This window comes from Rattus norvegicus, chromosome 8, assembly GCF_021556685.1.
Source record: "Rattus norvegicus strain SHRSP/BbbUtx chromosome 8, alternate assembly SHRSP_T2T, whole genome shotgun sequence".
Classification (NCBI taxonomy): domain Eukaryota; kingdom Metazoa; phylum Chordata; class Mammalia; order Rodentia; family Muridae; genus Rattus; species Rattus norvegicus.
This window is the reverse complement of record NC_141541.1, coordinates 47,269,476-47,288,798: the sequence shown is the minus strand read 5'-3', so window position 1 is coordinate 47,288,798 and position 19,323 is coordinate 47,269,476. Positions and strand designations below refer to the sequence as shown.

Below are 19,323 nucleotides of genomic sequence, written 5' to 3'. Positions count from 1 at the left end.
TTATTGTTTTTCCACCTCAGCCAGTTTGTCCCTTCAATTTAGCTTGCCAATGGATACTTAGGTGGGATGAACTCCCCTTCCCATCCTGGCACTTGGTCTGGCTTACATAGATCCTGTGGATTCTGCCAAAATCATGGTGACTGTTAAGGACAATTGCTCTGCTCTACCTAGATACACTGCTTTCCTGTAGTCATCACCTAACTCTGAATCTCACATGCTGCCTATCCCTCTTCACAGTGATTCCATAGCCATTGGAAGAGGGTTGTAGTTTTAAATTTAGATAATGTTCTCATTGACATTTGTCTTTACACAAGTTTTTGACAACTTTTCATATACCAATATATACTACATACATATGGAAACACACATGCGCACACACACACACACACACGTTCTGATTAGTACCATGCTCCTTATCCCATCTAGTATTCCCTGTTACAATCTTTTACCCATACAAGTTTCTTTCCAACATTAGTGACATTTTCATTTTATTTCTGACCCATTTAACTACATCATCTGTGTGACCTTAAGTTTAGAACTATGCATTGGAAAATGGGACTCTTACTAGTAAGAACACAATTGAATACTATGTGTTCCCATTTCAGAGTTATTAGTAGCCTATAGCTCAGTCAGGAGAGGAAATGTCATGTCTGCACCTCTCCCACCATGTCATGATACATTATTAACAGGCTCAGTTGAATGTGGGCCATTGAGGCATTAACTGTTCCATGAAATCATGGTTGCATTTGCTGGTCATTGAAAGAATAGAGTTTATCATAGAACTTCTCATTATTTATGTTTCCTATGGTCCTTCTAGCCTCTCTAACTTTATGATTAAAATGATTGTATGTTTTGGTTTTTCTTTATGTGTGTGAGAGTTGCAAATAAATTCCTCTCAGTGTTGTATTCAAGACATTTTATCTTACTCTGTCTATTTAAATCAGTGAGCTTTCTTAATATATGTTATTTATGCAATATATAGTTTATGTTTTTTCAATTTTTATTTTTTTATAGATTTACATTCCAATCTTAAAACCTCATCTCAATCCCCCCTCCCACAGTTCCTCATTCCATTCCTCTTTTCTTGCCTCTGAGACGGTACCCTTCCCCTGACCTCACCAGGCTTTCCCTTTCTCTTAGACCTCAAATATCTCAAAGATTAAATGCATCTTCTCCCACTAAGGCCTGCCTCCATAGACCTCTGCTATATTTGTGCCAGGGTCCTTGCACTGGCCCATGTATGCTCCTGGTTTGTGAATGTCTCTGGGAGCTCCCTGGAGTCTGGGTAAGTTGAGACTGATGGTTATCCTATGCGGTCACTCTCCCCTTCAGCTTCTTTAATCCTTCCCCTATTTCAAGCATAGGGGTCCCCTACTTCAGTTCAATGGTTGGGTGTAAGTATATGCTTTTTTCAGTCAGCTGTTTGAAGGGCCTCTCAGGGGACAGCCATGCCAATCTCCCATCTGTAAGTATCAGTAATAGTGTCAGGCCTCGGTGTTCTCCTATGAGATAGATCCAAGGTTGGGCTACCATTGAACCACCTTTATATCAGTCTCTTCTCCATTTTGTCTCTGCAGTTCTTTTAGACAGGAACACTTCTGGGACAGACATTTTGACTGTGTGTTAATAATCCTGTTCCTGTGCTTGAGGTTCTGTTTATTTATTGGAGATCAACCATTTGAGTTTCCCCTTCCCAATGTTGAACATTTTGGCTATTGTTACTCCAATTGAGTCCTAAAATTCTCTCACCTCCTGGGTTTCTGGTACTTTCTAGAGTGTCTCTCCACCTCCTAACCCCTGAGGCAGCTTATCTCTATTCATCCTCTTTGCATTTTCTCTTTTTTCCTGTCCCTCCCCCTATACCTGATACTGTTCTGCTTTTACATTTCAATATTTTTATACTTTAATGACTAAATTCTAATTTCGGTAGGAATTTAATTTGTGTACACAATGATTAATTGGTTCACAGTCCAATAGGATGGAAGATAATAATAAAACTTCCCCTAATTAATTCAGATCTGCACTGCAATTGTTCTTAGTTCACAAAATTAAAATGGAAAGAGAAGAATTGCCTTGTGTCTCTTTCTCTAATTTTAATATGTGGAAATATAAAATCTTTCATTTGCAAGAGTATCAATATGAACTAACAACACAAAAAGTGTTGCAGGGTTGTTTGATTGATAGGATGCTAGTTACAGTTATTTCTCTAGACTGTAAATAATAAAAATACATTGTAATAGTTAACAGTGTCATTGAAAAGTAATGGTTGTAAAAATGGGTACTTTGTCTTCAAGGCCTCCCTAAGCAACCTGTGCCTCTCAAGAACTCTTTGCCAAACCAGAACCCCAGGAGGAGCAAATGTCCACTAACTAAAATGCAAATTTCACATTTGGATATTTATGGACTTTTTTTTAATCCCAAGAATAGAATAATGAGGATATGTAAAAGAGAAATCTAGGTGATCTCTTGTTAAATAAGATTTTGGATAAATTATCCACTGTTTTTTAGGGAAGGGCTGTTTCCTCAACACCGGCAAGCATGTTTTTACACTGATACCCAATTTGCATCCTAAATTAGAAACATTGCTTTGAAATCAACAAAATTTTTAAAAAATGTAGTACATTGATAGTGTTGCCTATGAAACTCATTCTTAAGTTTTAAGTATATGTTTAAAATAATAGTAATAGAAATTTTATTTATCAAAGATTATACAGTTAAATCAATTATGTACAGACCAAAGGAGTTCTAAGGCAGATAATTTATATAGGGAATTTGTGTACAGGGAAAGAATGAAAATTCATGCTAACAGCTTTACTATGCTTTACTTCTTTAGGATCAGAATGGAGGACAATACAGCAAGAAACCATTCCACAGTGACTGAGTTCTTCTTAGCTGGGCTCTCACAGACGCCAGAACTCCAGCTGCCCCTCTTCTTCCTCTTCACAGGAATCTATCTGATCACTGTGGCTGGGAACCTGGGCATAATTACATTGATTGGGCTCAGTTCGCACCTGCACACACCCATGTACTATTTCCTCAGCAGTCTGTCCTTCATTGACTTTTGCCAGTCCACAGTTGTTACCCCTAAGATGCTGGTGAACTTTGTGACAGAGAAGAACCTCATCTCCTACCCTGGATGCATGACTCAGCTCTACTTCTTCATCACTTTTGGCATTGCAGAGTGCTACACATTAGCTGCAATGGCATATGACCGCTATGTTGCCATCTGTAACCCATTGCTTTACAACATAACTATGTCCTCTCAGATTTACACTTCTCTGATTTCAGGGGTGTATATTTTTGCTGTGATCTGTGCATCTGTAAACACAGGCTTCATGATTAGGATTAAGTTCTGCAAATTAGATGTAATCAACCACTATTTCTGTGATTTTCTTCCCCTCTTGAAGCTTGGATGTTCTAATATCTATATCAATGAAATGTTGATTCTATCTTTTGGAACAGTGAACATATTTGTCCCAATGATGACCATTATTATTTCCTACATCTTAATCATTGCCAGCATCCTCCACATTCATTCCAGTGAGGGCAGATCTAAAGCCTTCAGTACTTGCAGTTCCCACATCTCTGCTGTTGCTGTCTTCTATGGTTCTGCTGCATTCACATACTTACAACCATCATCAGTGATTTTAAAGGACCAAGGGAAAGTGTCATCTGTATTTTATACTACTGTTGTACCCATGCTGAACCCCTTGATCTACAGCCTGAGGAATAAGGATGTTACTGTTGCACTGAAGAAAATACTTGAAACAAAAAAATTCATGTGAACAGAAGTCACATGAAGAATATTTCTCAGAGCAAAGTTATCTAGAGTACATCAATTGACTTGATACTATTTATTTTACCTTACCTGTCATTATTATTTCTCATTTGCTAGGACTTTTTTTACTATTACAAATTTCCACTTTAAATTTAAGTACCTAATACGTCATATGTTTCTAAGAATCAACAATTGTAAGTAAAACCTGGATCCTTATGCTCATATTTGATATCCAATCATGGTATATACATCTTCTTCACATTTATAAACATTAATTTCATTTTATAAAATTATTTTTAATTACAACAAGATGATATTATTTTATTCATTCTCAATTCATTTCTGACAATTTACTATATAAGTGCTCTAATTATGTCAATTTTTTCATCTCCCTACAGCCACTCCCCTGCTGTCTCTCAAATTACTGGACTGTTTTCCTGTCATTCATATATACCCATAGGGAAACGGATTGTATTCTCAACAATCATTTTGATCCCTCTTTCTCCATTTAGGAATAGGCTCCCTGAAATTTCTCCCAAGTACACTGAAGTGTTGCATGGTATTTTTTGTTTGTTTGTTTTGTTGTAGTTGTTTGTTTGTTTGTTTCCACTCTTTTTGAGGAGACTATACTTTTGAGATATTCAATTTCACTTTTCTACCATGTATTGAAGATACATTATTTTCACAGACTTCATGGTACTCTGGTTATTAGAATATTTAGTTTCCTTCCAGAATATTCCCTGACTTTTAAGCAGGAACACAGTGAGGCAGATGGATGAGTTGTGGCTCTCCACCACACCATCAGTTTTTTCCCTCTATTTAGAACAGTTATGGAGTTATGTAGTTGTCTTCATCTGATGTAAACATAGTTACAGTTATCTGTGAATGATTCAATAAGAACTATGTATGCAGTTATAAATTATACTATTTTTTGTAGGTGACACTATTAGATTCTTCTGTAAGTTCCAAAATCTCATCAGAAACCCCGAGTTGACCATGTATATAGAACTAGTCAATGGCCCTATTGAGTCAGCCTTAAGAACATTTTGATAGCTATTATTTCCTGTCATAGTAACTGGAACTCCTGTACCTTTAGCTATTACTTGACTTTCTGGCTATTACTCTGCTTCATGTATGTTGCAACTGGATATAGTAATTGTTTTACACCCTTGTGAACTTAGATTTCAGTATTCTTTGTTTTAAATTCTAGTTCCCAGGGAGAAGACTTCTATATCAAATACAGTTTGATTGCTACAAGCTCTGTGTCGAAATCCTCTGACATCTTTTGTTGTTTTCTTTTCCTGGGAAGCAATTAAGGACAATAACAATAGCATATATCTTTGGACATGTGTGTTTGAGTTTGTGAGTGTGTCCAATAAACATGGAATTACATTTTCTGATGGATTTTTCAAGCCTCATCATTAATATTTATCCCTCTGCATTTTTCCCTACTCCTTCTTCTACATTGATTTCCCATCCCTGTTCCCAAAGTGCCCCAAAATATTTCTGTTTCCCTCTATGTAGGATGTGTACCCTGTTATCCATATCTCTAAAGTAGATGTCCACCACCACAATCCCTTTTTCTTTATCTGGTGTAGGCAGTAAGCAGACCAGGTGTTTTTTGTGTATCTGTCTCCGTGTTACCTTAATCAGTATTTACTAGTTCTACTTATTTACATGAAACTTTTAAAATCTTATTTTTCATTACCACTAAATAGAATTCCACTGTGTTTTCATTATCATTTTTTAATTTGTAGGTTATATAAGTCATGTCCATTACTTAGCTCTTGTAAATAGCAGCACAGTGAAGATTGTTGAAGAGTTAACTGAGGTTTAGAATGTCAAAATTGCAGGAACATAGGGTATATTATTAATTAATTAAGAAATTTACTTAGTTACTTAGTTACCTATGCACTGAACATATGGTAAGTTGTTTATTTATTTATTTACTTAGTTACTTACTTATGCACTTAGTTACTCTCCCAGTTACTTGCTTACCTCACCACATGGATTTCAAGAGTAGCTACATCAGTTTGCATTCCCATCAATAATGAATGAGGGTTAGTTACCATTTCTCCATATGTTCTTGAGTATGCTGTTCTTTGTATTCTTTACTTTACTCAGACTAGCGTAAGATGGTATCTGAAAGTTGCACTTTTATGCTTTTTTGTCGTTGTTATTTGTTATTGTATTTGTTTTGTGTTTGTTTGTTTCTTTGTTTATTTTTCTAATTTGATTGACAAAAATCGGACATTCCTAATCACATTCTGGAGAAGATTGGTGATCTCAGTTATAATTTTCAATAAAAATTTGTGTTTAATGAAATATGTAGAATATGGAAAAGTAACATTTAGTTGCCTGGTGTAATTGTTGCGTCTAGGACTTACTGCCTTCTGCTCTCATAAGCCAAGTCCTAGGAACTTCTAGCCTCTATAATATCTTATCAAGGCCTAGAATATTTTCAGGTTCTGAGACTTTGTGCTAAAACATGTTACACATTGTAGCTTTTTCTAAACTCTGGCTGGATGATTTAACTCTGGTGTCTGGCTCAAAACTCTTCTTCAACTTGATTCATACTGGCTTTCGAATCTTGTGTTCCTGTAGTCACAATGATCACAGCAATAAACCTGAACATGGTAATTAATACTTTTTTGCTAGGCAGAATTTATCCATCATGACTATAATACATACAGGAGAAGGCATTTTTTTGTGGCTTTTGGATTACAGTGTCATACAGTTCAGCACCATTTATATCTAGATTCATCATCAAAATTCAACCCAGAAATGTTCCTGTATAAAAAAAAATGCAGGAACAGAAAAATGGAGTAGAGACTAGAGGAATGGCTGTCGAGTGACCAACCAAATTCATGGGGGGCAGGAGAGGGAGACGGAGGAACTGTGAGAGTGGAGTACCTAGTGGAAGAGCAGCAATTAGGATGTACACTGAGAAGCTCTATCAGTAGCTGACCGAGCCAGATGTAGATACTTAAAGCAAATCATTGGTCTAAGGCTGAGGACCACTTTGGAAGAGTTAGGGGAGAGACTGAAAGCACTGAAGGGGATAGCAACTACACAGGAAGAACAATAGTAACAACTAATCTGGGTACCCTGAGAGCTCCCAGAGGCTGATACGCCAACTAAAAAGCATACCTGGGCTGGTCTATGGTCTCTGGCACATATGTACGATAGGACTGACTTGTTTGACCTCAGGTGGAGAGGATGCTCCTAATCCTGTAGAGACAATATACCACAGGAAAGGGGATACAGATGTGAGGAGAAGGAGCCTGGGTGGGCTAGAATGATGGGTGGGTAAGAGAGCACCCTCTCAGAAGTAAAGGGTTTGGGGTATCGGGTAAATAACTTTTGGAGAGGGAACTGTGAAGTAGGGCAACCCTTTGAATGTAAATAAATAAAATAATTTTAAAAATAGAGTCACCATGCTCCATCCAGTGTTTGCCTGTCGGTCTCTGCCTCTGTATATTTAAAATGCTGGACAGATCCCCTCACAGAACAGCCATGCTAGGATCCTTCTTCAAACATAACAGAGTACTACTAATAGTGTCATGGATTGGTGCTTGCCCATGGGATAGGTCTCAAGTTGAGCAGGTTATTGTTTTGTCATTCTCTCAGTATTTGTTATATCCCACTGTCCCTTCGTTTCATGTATACACAATAAATCTGGAGTCAAATTTGTGTGTGAGGTTCAAAGTTTCAGCTAAGGTCAACCCCATTGATTCATGGAAATATTCCCTGACCCAGGTCTCTGGCATGTCCTTGGAATGTCCCCATCTCCCACCACAGGCAGCTGCAGCTTTCCATTCATTCTTACTGCCATCTGGCCATCTCTCCAGTCTGTTCCACATATGATCCCGAGTCCCCCATTCTATCTATCTATCTATCTATCTATCTATCTATCTATCTATCTATCTATCTATCTACCTATCTCTCTATCTATCTACTTTGCATCCTAATATCAATTCCTCCTCTAATCCCAGTACCTTCTCACATAGAACCTCCCTGGTTCCTTGCTCTCCTTCTCCTTGGAGAAGAGACAGTCACCCTCTAGGTAACAGCTACATCCTCCTCCCCAAACCCATATCAAATTGCTGTAAAATACTAGGCATATTCTCATCAACTGAGGCCAGCAAATACAGTCCATTTTGGTGAATGGTATCCATAGGCAGGCAGGCAGGCAGGCAGACAGGCAGGCAGGCAGGCAGGCCGGCAACAGATTCAGGGAGAGCTGCTGCTTCTGGTGTTGAAGACCAAGCTGGTCTTCTGCTAAATATGTGGAGCCGACATTGATCTAACGTGTGTTTATTATTTGGTTGGTGATTCAGTCCCTTAGAGCCTCCAAAGGTCCAGGTTGACTCTACTGGTCTTCCTGTGGATTCACTATTCCTTTCTGGTCTCTCTATCCCTTTCTAAACTCTTCCATACTATTCCCTGAGCTCCATCTAATGGTTGGCTATGGGTCTCTACATCTATTTCTATTAACTGCTGGGTGGAGCCTCTCAGAAGACAGTTATCACAAGTTCCTGTTTGCATGCTTAACAGAGTATCATTAATAGTGGCAGGGATTGGTTAGTGCCCATTAGTTGGGTCTCAATTTGGGGCATTCATTGGTTGGACATTTCCTACATCTCTGCTCTATCTTTGTCCTTGAACATCTTGTAGTACAGGCACATATTTGGTAAAAGGTTTTGTGGGTGTGTTTCTGTTTTTATTTACCCAGTGGGAGTGTCATGTGACAGAGAGAGCTAGCCATTTCTGAATCCAGATCATCCAGCACTAGGATTCTCAGCTAGAATCACCACCATAACACCTCTCGGACCTGCCCCCATACTTGGTCACTGGTATACCCTTGAGATTGCCTCACCCAGACACTGCTTACTTCCCTTCTCTATTACTTGCTGTCCATAATTTCATGCTCCCTACCACATTCATCTCCCCATGCCCTTTCACATCTAGTTCCTAGATTTCCAATATCTGTTTTGTTTCCCCTTCTGAGAAAGATTTGAACTCCTGGGCACTTGTCGTTATTTGGCTTCTTTAAGTCTGTGATTGAGGCATGATTATCTTTTATTTTATGGCTAACATTACTCATAAACAAGTATATAATGTATATGTTCTTTCAGGTTTGGGTTATGTCACTCTGGATGATAGTTTCTAGCTCCATCCACTTGCCTGCAGATTCCATGATGTCCTTGTTTTTAATGGTTTAGTAGTATTTCATTGTGTAAATGAACAATATTTTTCCATTCTTTAATTGAGAAACATCTGTGTTATGTCCAATTTCTGACTATTATGAAAAAAGCTGCTATGAACATAGTTGAACAAGTGCTCTATTGGAGTGGTGGAGAATGTATATACCCAGGAAAAATATTGTCAGGTCTTGAGGTAGAGCCATTCCTATTTTCTGAGAAACTGACAAATTGATTTAAAGAGTGGCTGTGAAAGTTTGCATTCCCTCCAGCAATGGTGGAATGTTTCCCATGCTTTACAACCTTACCAGAATATTTGGTCCCTTGAATTTAGATCTTTGTCATTTTGATGGCTGTATGTGGAATCTCTGAGTTCTTTTGATTTGCATTTTTGATGAATAATGACATTGGATATTTCTTGGACATTGCTTATTGGACATTCAAGATTGTCTCGTGAGATATTTTGCTGAAGAAAAACCCGTGGAAGAAAATGTGATATTTGGAGAGAATATACTTGGGACTCATCAGACAGTGAGAAAGTGTTTGCAGAACTAGATGTGCAACTCTTTGTTGATCTCATATCTTCAGTGAATGCAAGTCAGAGAACTCCTGCCATTCCAGATGATCCTGGTTGATCCCACTGACTCATGCCTATTAGGCAGAGGCCTGGTAGATTCTGCCGGATTCTTGCTGATTCATATTTGGTAGTACTTTTGAACTGGACTCTTGGTATTCTGAAACTACTGAAGTAGACTGGTGGTATACTGGTAAATGGTAATTGGAATCATCCCATTCATTACTTGTAAACAGGGGCATATTCCTGATTAGGAAGGATTTATTATGCATCATGGTATAGTAAAAAGGGATAGTAAGGAAAAAGTTAGAATCATGGCATATGTGAGAAAGCAGATGCAAATTGATACAGGGGATAAAATCACTCAACACTTGCATCTTTACAATATGGACAAGGCCACTCCAGGAAAAGGAAAGAGATTTTGGGAATACTAGAGAACATGTATTCTGGCAAAAAATGGTTAATAATCATAGACTGGAATTAATGGTGCAAATGACTGGTGTTGACATAGAATGTTGATAGATACAGGAGCTGAGTGCTGTTATATTTTTCCCAAAGTCTTGGAATTCAGATTGGCTACTTCAGAAGGTTCAAATACAGTTAATAGGAATAAGTAAAGTATCACGAATATGAATAATACAAATTATCTGGTGGATTAACTATGACAAACAAGAAAGGAAAACAGGGAAGTTGAAAGCTTACTTGTCAGACATACCCATAAATTTATGAGGAAAGGATATTTTACAACACCGAGGCATGTAAATCAATATTCCCATAATTCCAGGTAAAGCAAGTGAAGAAATTATGTGTAATGTGGTAGAAGCTCCTGGGAAATGTATTGATATGACTGAAAAAAATCATAACGTGGGACTGTGATGAAAAACAGGCATCACAAGGCTTGAATTTTCAACTTGATAACAGGAACCACTGCTGACATACCAATATCCTTTGCCCCTAAAATAGTCATCAAACAGACCTTTATGGCAAAAGCAGTAGTACATAACAAAGAAAAAATTTCAGGCCCTTAAACAACTGGTAAAGGGACAGCAGGAGGCTCAATATAAGGAAGACTTTACCAGCCTCTGGAAGACCTCTATATTTGTTGTAAAAATGAAATCAGAAAATGGAGGACAATAATAGATTTAAGAGCAGTTAACAAAGTCACTCAACTAATGGGACTCAACTTAAGGACTTGAATTCTTTTACTGACTTTGTTACTGAGATGATGGCTTATAATAACAATGGACTTGAAAGACTGCTCTTTCACAGTACCCTTGCATGAGCAGGATAGGGAAAGTTTTGCTTTTCAGTAGCGACTTTGAATAATAGTTATCCACTAAAAAGATACCACTGGAAAGTACTTCCATATATAATGTTAAAGAGTCTAAATTGATGTCAGTGTTTTCTGCAACAACCATTACAATTTATCCATAAGCAATTCACTTGATCTAATGTTTATCATAATATGGATGATGCTCTGTTGGATGATTCTGACAAAGATGCATTAGAGAATAGGTTTAAAGTAACCCAAAAATTCTGCCATGTGTGAGCTAAGAGTGCTCCAGAAAAAAATATAAAGAGGCGATTCACTTAATTATTTGTGCAGTCAGAGGCTCATAAGAAATGTAGTAAATCTCACAGCTAGCATGTATGCTGGATCATAGTAAGCATGTTAACACAGCTCTTCAGGGATCCATATACACTCTATCTTTTTTAGGAGTTGAAAGTTTAGAAATAAGAGGAAATCATTTTTAGAATAACTTGCATTTGGGGAACTGGAAGTGATAATTGCTTATTTTCTCATTCAAACATTTTTAGAATAATGAATGTCCTTAGGGAATATTTATTTCCCAACACCTAGTACCTGAAGAAGTTAAACATAGGATAGACCTTCATAACTATACTGTTGAAACTGGCTATGCAATTGAAATTGCAGACGCAGAGACTAGATGATTCCTGGAAGAAGGTAACTTGAGATGCAGACCAGGCTCAAAGGCACTGTTTACATTGAGGGCTAGTCTTATATTTAAATATTAACTGTACAATGCTTGGTGCCTGCTTCTCCCCATTTCCTTATGAATGGCATTGGCAAGCAGAAAACAAAATTTCATACTGAACATTTCAGGAGTTGTAAGGTAGTATGCATTTCTCACACACACTGTATTTTTAGGACTCTAAGGACTGTAGCAATCAATGAAAGAAATCAATCAAAAATGCCAAATATTCCCATTCATTCATGTAATTATTCCATTATTCTGAAAAGTAGCATAAAAACTTGTAATGTGTCAACATGTATTAGTGAGGAGTCTGGTAAATAAGTCCAAAAGATCATATGGCTAGTAGCATAGTTTATTTTCCAAGGAAGTAAGAGGTTCCGAATTTCCAATTTTCTAAGCACATTGGAGAAAGTATGATATTGGAGAATCCCACCATGTCAGCAATAGTTTTCAATGAGTTATAGAAGAAATTACATATTTCGCAGATAACAAAGAAAAAGTTCCTAATGAGTCTTTTGCAAATACAATGAAGAATATTCTAAAATGCAGACAAGTAAGTATAATATGCTCTAGGTATTGTAAGCAGTCAAATATATACATCACAGGAGGGGGTTGTATGCATGAGGAATTTAGCAGGATCTAGTGAGTGGACTATTGGGAAAAGTGATCTTTGGTTTTACATATGATTGGACATGTATATATAGTACATTAATAGTCATTTTAAAACAATTTAGTGGTTAATAAATTTGACCTTGTTTAATTTATTTTCACCCTTACTATACGTAACAAGCCATAAATGGTTTGGTATTTTACTTTTAATTTTATAAGTAGTGAATTTAAATTATCCTTTTCCTTTATGGATGAAGTCATAGTAACTTTGAATGTAGGCTGGCTATGAGATATATTCCTTACCCTGAGAAATGGGTGATCTCTCATTCAAATTATGTCAAAAATATATTTCATAGTGTTTTTATGTTATAAAATCCTCTTAATCTGTGATTCCTACAATTATTTCGGTAATTGATGTAGTTAATGTCAATAACAAGATTAGATCTTTTATCTGTTTTATTTTATAGAAGTAGCACTCTGAGTAAATTTTGGTTAGGTACATAATTTGTAACAACTACATATGGCATGTTTTGAATTTTTATTATATTATGATATATTTGAGACCAACATGAATTTTCAGAGAAAAATATTAAATCTCTAGACATTGGCATAATTGCATAACATATCTATGAACAATAAAAATATTAATATGTTAACATGAAAACTGTGAATATTAAATATATTGAATAGTATTGATTTTATGGTTGTGAATTTAGATAAATTTTTGTTTGTTATGCATCAACACTGTGAATATTGGTACAATTCTGTATTTAGTGTAAGCCCATGATTATGCAATAAAAACCCATTCAGCTACAACTTCTATTGCATCATCCCCCTAATTTTATTTTGTAAATTTTATCAGATATTTATAATCTAGCTCTAATTCATATATGCTAATAGGTCAGATTTAGGTTGTGACTTTCTTAAAGCAGGGCAGATGTCATATCAATTTATACTGCTTCAGTGACAAATTATCCGAGTTATTTCTTTTGTAATTCAGCCATATTTAGAAAGAGATGAGGAGTAAGATAAAGAGAGATGATTTTGAGGAAGAAAATGGGGGCAGGTGGAAAAAGTTGCCAGATTCTGTGTTTGAAGTATGGTATTAGAATAATTTTACTATTCTAAAAGCTCTTCCCATGTCTTTGAAAATTATGTTGGCATTTTCATTGGGATTTCTTTGAATCTGTAGATTGCTTTTGGTAAGAAAGCAATTTTTACTATGCTAATCCTACCATTCAATTAGCATGGGAGATTTTACCATCTTCTGAGATCTTTGATTTCTTCCTTCAGGGATTTGAAGTTCTTTACATACAGATCTTTCATTTGCCTGTTTAGACTTACACCGAGGTATTTTATATTACTTGTGACTATTGTGACAGATTTTGTTTCCTAATTTCTCTCTCAGCTTCTTTAACATTTGTATAAAGGAATCTTAATTGGTTTTTTTTAATCAATTTGTTATCCAGAAAAATTGCTGAAGTTATCTGCTATCGGTGTTCACTGGAAGAAATTTTGGAATCTCTTATGTATATAATACATACCGTCTGAAAATCATGATATTTTGATTTCTTCCTTCCTAATTTGTATCCCCTTCGATCTTCTTTGTTGTCTAATAGACCCAACTAGAATTTTGAATAGCTAGGGAGAGAGTGGAGCAGCCTTTTATGGTCCTTCATTTTCTGAGGAATGGTTCTAGATTTTCTCCATTTAATTTGATGCTGGCTGTTGGTTTGCTATATTGTTCTTTTATGTGTGAGCGTGTGCCATGAATTCCTAATCTCCACTTTTTTTTAGCATGAAGGGATATAGTAGCTTTTCAAGGACATTTACAGAATATTATAGACAAAATTTTCTCTTTGAATTTCTCTATATGGTGGATTATGTTGATGGTTTTCATAAATTGATCCATTTCTGAATCCCTGAAATTAAGCCTACTTGATCATGGTGAGTGATGATGTTGATTTAGTCTTCTAAGCTCTGTGAAGTTGCAAGTGTAGGACCTCTCAAAATTCTTTGTGAAGGCCCTTAGTGCTATGAATTTTCCTCTTAGCACTGCTTTCATTGTGTCCTGTAAGTTTGGGTGTGCTCTGCCTTACTTTCCTTTGTATTCTAGAAATTCTTCAATTTTGTTGTTTTTTTCTTCTCTGAACAATTTATTGAGTTGAGAGTTATTAAATTTTCATGATTATGGGCTTTCTCTTGTATTATGGTTATTGAAGTCCAGCCTTTGTCTATGGTGATCTGACAGAATGTACAAGATTATTTTAATCTTATGGTCTATTTAGGATTGTTTTGTGACTTATTTTATTGTCCATTTTGGAGAAGGTTTCATGAAGGTGCTGAGAAGTATATTGTTTTTATTAGTGCAAAGTATCATGAATGTGTCTGATAAATCCATTTGATTCATAACTTCTGTTAATTTCACTCTGTGTCTGTTTGGTTTCTATTTCAATAATTTGTCTATTAGTGAGAGCTGGGTGTTGACATCTCTCACTATTCTTGTGTGACATTTATGTGAGTTTTAAGCATTAATAAAGTTTCTTTTATGAATGTATGTAGCCTTGCATTTGCGATATAGATGTTCAGAATTAAGATTTCCTCTTGGTGGATTTTCCCTTTGATGTGTATGGAGTATCCTTCTTCATCTCTTTTGTTATCTTTTGGTTGAAAAATCTAATTTATTCGATAATATAATGTCTCCTCAAGCTTCCTTCTTGGAGCAAATTGCTTGGAAATTTTTTTCAAGCCTTTTACTCTGAGGTAATGTGTACATTTGTCACTGAGTTGTGTTTCTTGTATGCAACATAATGCTTGATTATGTATCTATTTTGTTAGCTTTTGTCTTTTTATTGGGTAACAAATCCCTTTGATGTTGAAGGTATTAAAGTCCAATGTGGTTATTTCTTGGTATTGTTGTTTTTGGACATGGTATTATGTACTTGTGGATCTCTTGGGTTTGTTGTGAGATAATTAATTTCTTGTGTTTTGTTGAGTATAGTTACCCTCCTTGTATTGTAGTTTTTCTTCTAGTATCCTCTGTAGGCCTGGATTAATAGAAATATGTTGCTTAAGTTTTGATTTGCCATCGAAGACCTTACTTTCTCCATTGATGTTAATTGAGTGTTTTGCTGGGTAAAGTAGCCTGGGTTGGGATTTCTGTTCTCTTAGCGTCTGCATGACATCTGTCCTGGGTCTTCTGGCTTTCATAGTCTCTGTTGAGAAATTTGGTGTAATTTTGGTAAGTCAGCCTTTTTCCTTTATAGCCTTTAATAGTCATTCTTTGTTCCATGTATTTAGTGTTTTGATTATTATGTGATGGGAGGATTTTCTTTTCTGGCCTAATCTATTGTATTCTATAGGCTTCTTCTTCATGTTGACCATGTCTTTCTTTAGGTTAGGGAAGTTTTCTTCCATGATTTTGTTGCAAATGTTTCTTGACTTTTTAACTGGACATCTTCATTCACTTCTATTCCTATTATTCTTTTCTTTGGTCCTTTTGTTTTGTCTGAATTTCCTCAATGGTTTGGTTTAGGATCCTATTACACTTTGTGTTTTCATTGATCGATGTTTCAGTATCTTCTATGGTATCTTTTATACCTAATATTCATTCTTCTATTTCTTGTATTCAGGTGGTGATTCCTGTATATCTAGCTCTTGATTTCTGTGCTAGTTTTTATCTCTAGGGTTTGTGATGTCCTTATTCCTCTACTTAACAATTTTAGTCATGGACTTTTTTGTTCATTTCTTTCACCTGCTTGATTTTGTTTTTCTTTCTTTCTTGAAGGGTTTTCTTCATTTCCTCTTTAAATGCTTCTACTTGTTTGCTTGCATTTTCCTATATTCCTCTAAATGAGTTATTTATATCTTCCTTAAAGGCTTCTATCATCTTCATGAGATGGAATTTTAGGTAAAATCTTGGTTTTCAGGTGTTTAATGGTATCCAGGGCTTACATGTTGGAAAAAGTAGATTCTGATGGTGCCAGATTACATGACTTCTGTTGTGAAAGTTCTTGCCCTTGCCTCTTGCCATCTGTTTATCTCTGATGTTATTTGGACTGGATGTCCTTTACTGTTGCCTGTCTGCTTGGAAGTATTAGAACTCTGTGACTTGGTTTAGGTCAAGCCTCAAGGGAGGCAGGCAGTGATGTTTATGATGGGGGTGGGACTCGTGTTCCTCATTAGAGCAGGCCTCTATGTTCCTGGTTTGAGCAGTACTCCTATGTCCATAGTTAGGGAAGACCCCCTGTGTGCCTGATTAGGGTGAACCACCTGAGAGATAGTCTGGCCAGGTTTTGGGGTCCCCAGTTTCAGATGGAGAGCATATTAGAACTATTGGGCTCAGGTTGAGCAGGATGCATCCCAAATTGTTTGGGCTTTGTGGGAGTGGGTGGGTCACAGCTGGCGTGCTTATTGGGTCAAGGGTCTAACCTGTGTCTCTGGCTATGGCTGCCCTCCTGGAAGACAGGTAGTCTCTGTGGTGTGGATCAGAAACAGTCACACTGATCTGACCAGGGTGACAGTACAGATTAGAAGGAAGACAGGGCTCCTGTAGATGGGATAGATCCCACAATGGGCTCAATGACGATCCCAGTTGGCATGGCTATTGTGGCAGAGGTCTCACCTGTGTCCCTAGTTGTGGCAGACCTCCCTGGAGACAGGCATGCTGTGAGGTCTGTGAGAGAAGGATGATATTCCCCAGAGGGAGGTGCAGATATAAAGGATGATGGGGCTATGGCAGAGGGGATAAATCCACCATCTGCTCCTTAGGGATTCCAGCTGGCTTGAGTATTGGGGCAAGAGTCTCACTTGTGTTCCTTCTTACTGAAGACCCCTTGGACACAGGCAGTCTGTGGGATGTTTTAGAGGGGTATGTAAACCCACCTGGTCTGAGTAGAGGTGCAGACTGGAAGGAAGGAACATCTTTTTTTTTTCTTTTTGGGAACTTCTTATGTTTAATGAGAAAATTCTAATTCATTTAGGAAATTACATTTTGTACACAATTAATAATTGATTGGCTGTTTAATAGGATAGAAGATAGTAATTATATTTTCCCCTAGATAATGGGTTTCTGCATGGAAGGCTTCTGAGTTAACATATAAATAAAAAAGGAAGAACTCAGTTGAGGATTTATTTTAATTTTAATATGTAGAAATACCAAATTTTCTACTTCAGGGGTTGTCAATGTGAAATTACAGAACAAAAATCATAGTTCAGATTTCTCAGTGATAAGATGTCATTATTACTTACTTCTTTGCACTGTAAAAATTGAAAAACATGCATTGTGTTAGCTATCACCTTTTCTGGCATGTAATGTGAGAGAATATGAATAGTTTGTTTTTATGGTTTCATTAGGCAACCGCTACTGACTGATTATTTTCCAAGAATTTGTTCCCAAGCAGGTTTCCCCTGCTGGTAGCACCATGTGTTCATTACTAATCCTAGTAGCACAATGTTTCATGAATTTAATGCAATGTTTGCTCAGAGGACAATTAATTTTCTCTTTTGGGTATTGAAAGACTTTATATATCTTAAGGATTGGAAAAATGGTAATGTCTAAAATTAGAGATCTGGAGATCCCATCTGAAATTAGATTTTTCATAATAATTCACTCTTTTGGGGGAAATTTTACCTCCTACAAACAGTGGGACATTTCTTTCCACACTAATACCAATTTGACATCTCAAATTTGAGGCATAGATTCAAACTCTTTAAAATTGTAAAGATTTAATTTAGTGATAGTATTTTATATGAAATGCATCCTTAATTTTAAGTTTATGTTTGATGATATAATAAAAATCAAAGTTAATTTACATAAAGTAAATAATAATTATCAAAGTTAATTTACATAAAGTAATTATATGGGAGGAAATTGTATAATAAAGCAGAAATGTAACTGGCTGACAAATCTTTTTCTCCTTTAGATCTGAATGGAGGCTACGGCAGCAGGAAACCATTGCACAGTGACTGAGTTTTTCTTGGCTGGGCTCTCAGAGAAGCCAGAACTCCAGCTGCCCCTTTTCCTCCTCTTCACTGGAATCTATCTGATCACTGTAGCAGGGATCCTGGGCATGATCACACTGATTGGGCTCAGTTCCCACCTGCACACACCCATGTACTATTTCCTCAGCAGTCTGTCTTTCAGTGACTTCTGTCAGTCCACAGTTGTTATTCCTAAAATGCTGGTGAACTTTGTGATGGAGAAGAACCTTATTACCTACCCTGGTTGCATGACTCAGCTCTACTTTTTCACCACTTTTGGAACTGCAGAGTGCTACACATTGGCTGCAATGGCATATGACAGATATGTTGCCATTTGTAACCCCTTGCTTTACAATGTAACCATGTCCTATAAGATGTTTTGTTCTCTTGTTTCAGGGGTATATATTTTTGCTTTGTTCTGTTCATCCATAAACACTGGCTTCATGCTTAGGATTCAGTTCTGCAAATTACATGTGATTAATCACTATTTTTGTGATCTTGTTCCCATCTTGAAACTTGCATCCTCTAATACCTATATCAGTGAAATATTGGTTCGATTTTTTTGTACATTGAACATGTTTTGCCCAATGCTGACCATTATTACTTCCTATATCTTCATTATTACCACCATTCTCTACATTAATTCCCGAGAGGGCAAGTTCAAAGCTTTTAGTACTTGCAGTTCTCACATCTCTGCTGCTTTTATCTTCTATGGTTCTGGTGCATTCATGTATTTTCAGCCATCATCCTTGAATTTTATGGACAAAGCAAAATTGTCATCTGTGTTTTATACTATTATTGTGCCTATGCTGAACCCCTTGATCTATAGCCTGAGGAATAAGGATGTCTGTTGCATTTAAGAAAATACTTGAAAGAAAAAAATCATATAAACAGAAATCAAGTGAAGATTATTTATCACTGCAAAGTAATTAGCAACACATAGAAATATTTATTCAACTCAACCTGTTATTATTATTATTATTTATTTGCTTGGATCATTTCATATTTATTTATTTATTTATTTGTACACGAGTATACCATCGTCCTCAGACACACCCAAAGAGGGCATTAGACCCCATTACAGATGGCTGTGAGCTGTATGCTGGGAATTGAATTCAGAACCTCTGGAAGAGCAGTCAGTGCTCTTAGCTGCTGGACCATTTCTCCAGCCCTCATGAT

The 19,323-nt window shown here is 36.6% G+C and overlaps 2 protein-coding genes across 2 annotated transcripts; both read left to right on the top strand.

Moving 5' to 3' along the window:
• Positions 1-2,840: 2,840 nt before the first annotated feature.
• On the top strand, positions 2,841-3,785 carry Or8g26 (olfactory receptor family 8 subfamily G member 26). Its single transcript, NM_001000460.1, has one exon. It carries the CDS (start codon positions 2,841-2,843, stop codon positions 3,783-3,785), a length of 945 nt encoding a protein of 314 aa, NP_001000460.1.
• Positions 3,786-18,092: 14,307 nt separating this feature from the next.
• Or8g18c (olfactory receptor family 8 subfamily G member 18C) lies at positions 18,093-19,004 on the top strand. The gene has a single exon (NM_001000960.1). It carries the CDS (start codon positions 18,093-18,095, stop codon positions 19,002-19,004), a length of 912 nt encoding a protein of 303 aa, NP_001000960.1.
• The last annotated feature ends 319 nt before the right edge of the window (positions 19,005-19,323 follow it).

Bases quoted from the DNA above. Each gene is read 5' to 3' on its own strand.
- Or8g18c (NM_001000960.1), top strand. From the start codon at position 18,093: ATGGAGGCTACGGCAGCAGGAAACCATTGCACAGTGACTGAGTTTTTC.
- Or8g26 (NM_001000460.1), top strand. From the start codon at position 2,841: ATGGAGGACAATACAGCAAGAAACCATTCCACAGTGACTGAGTTCTTC.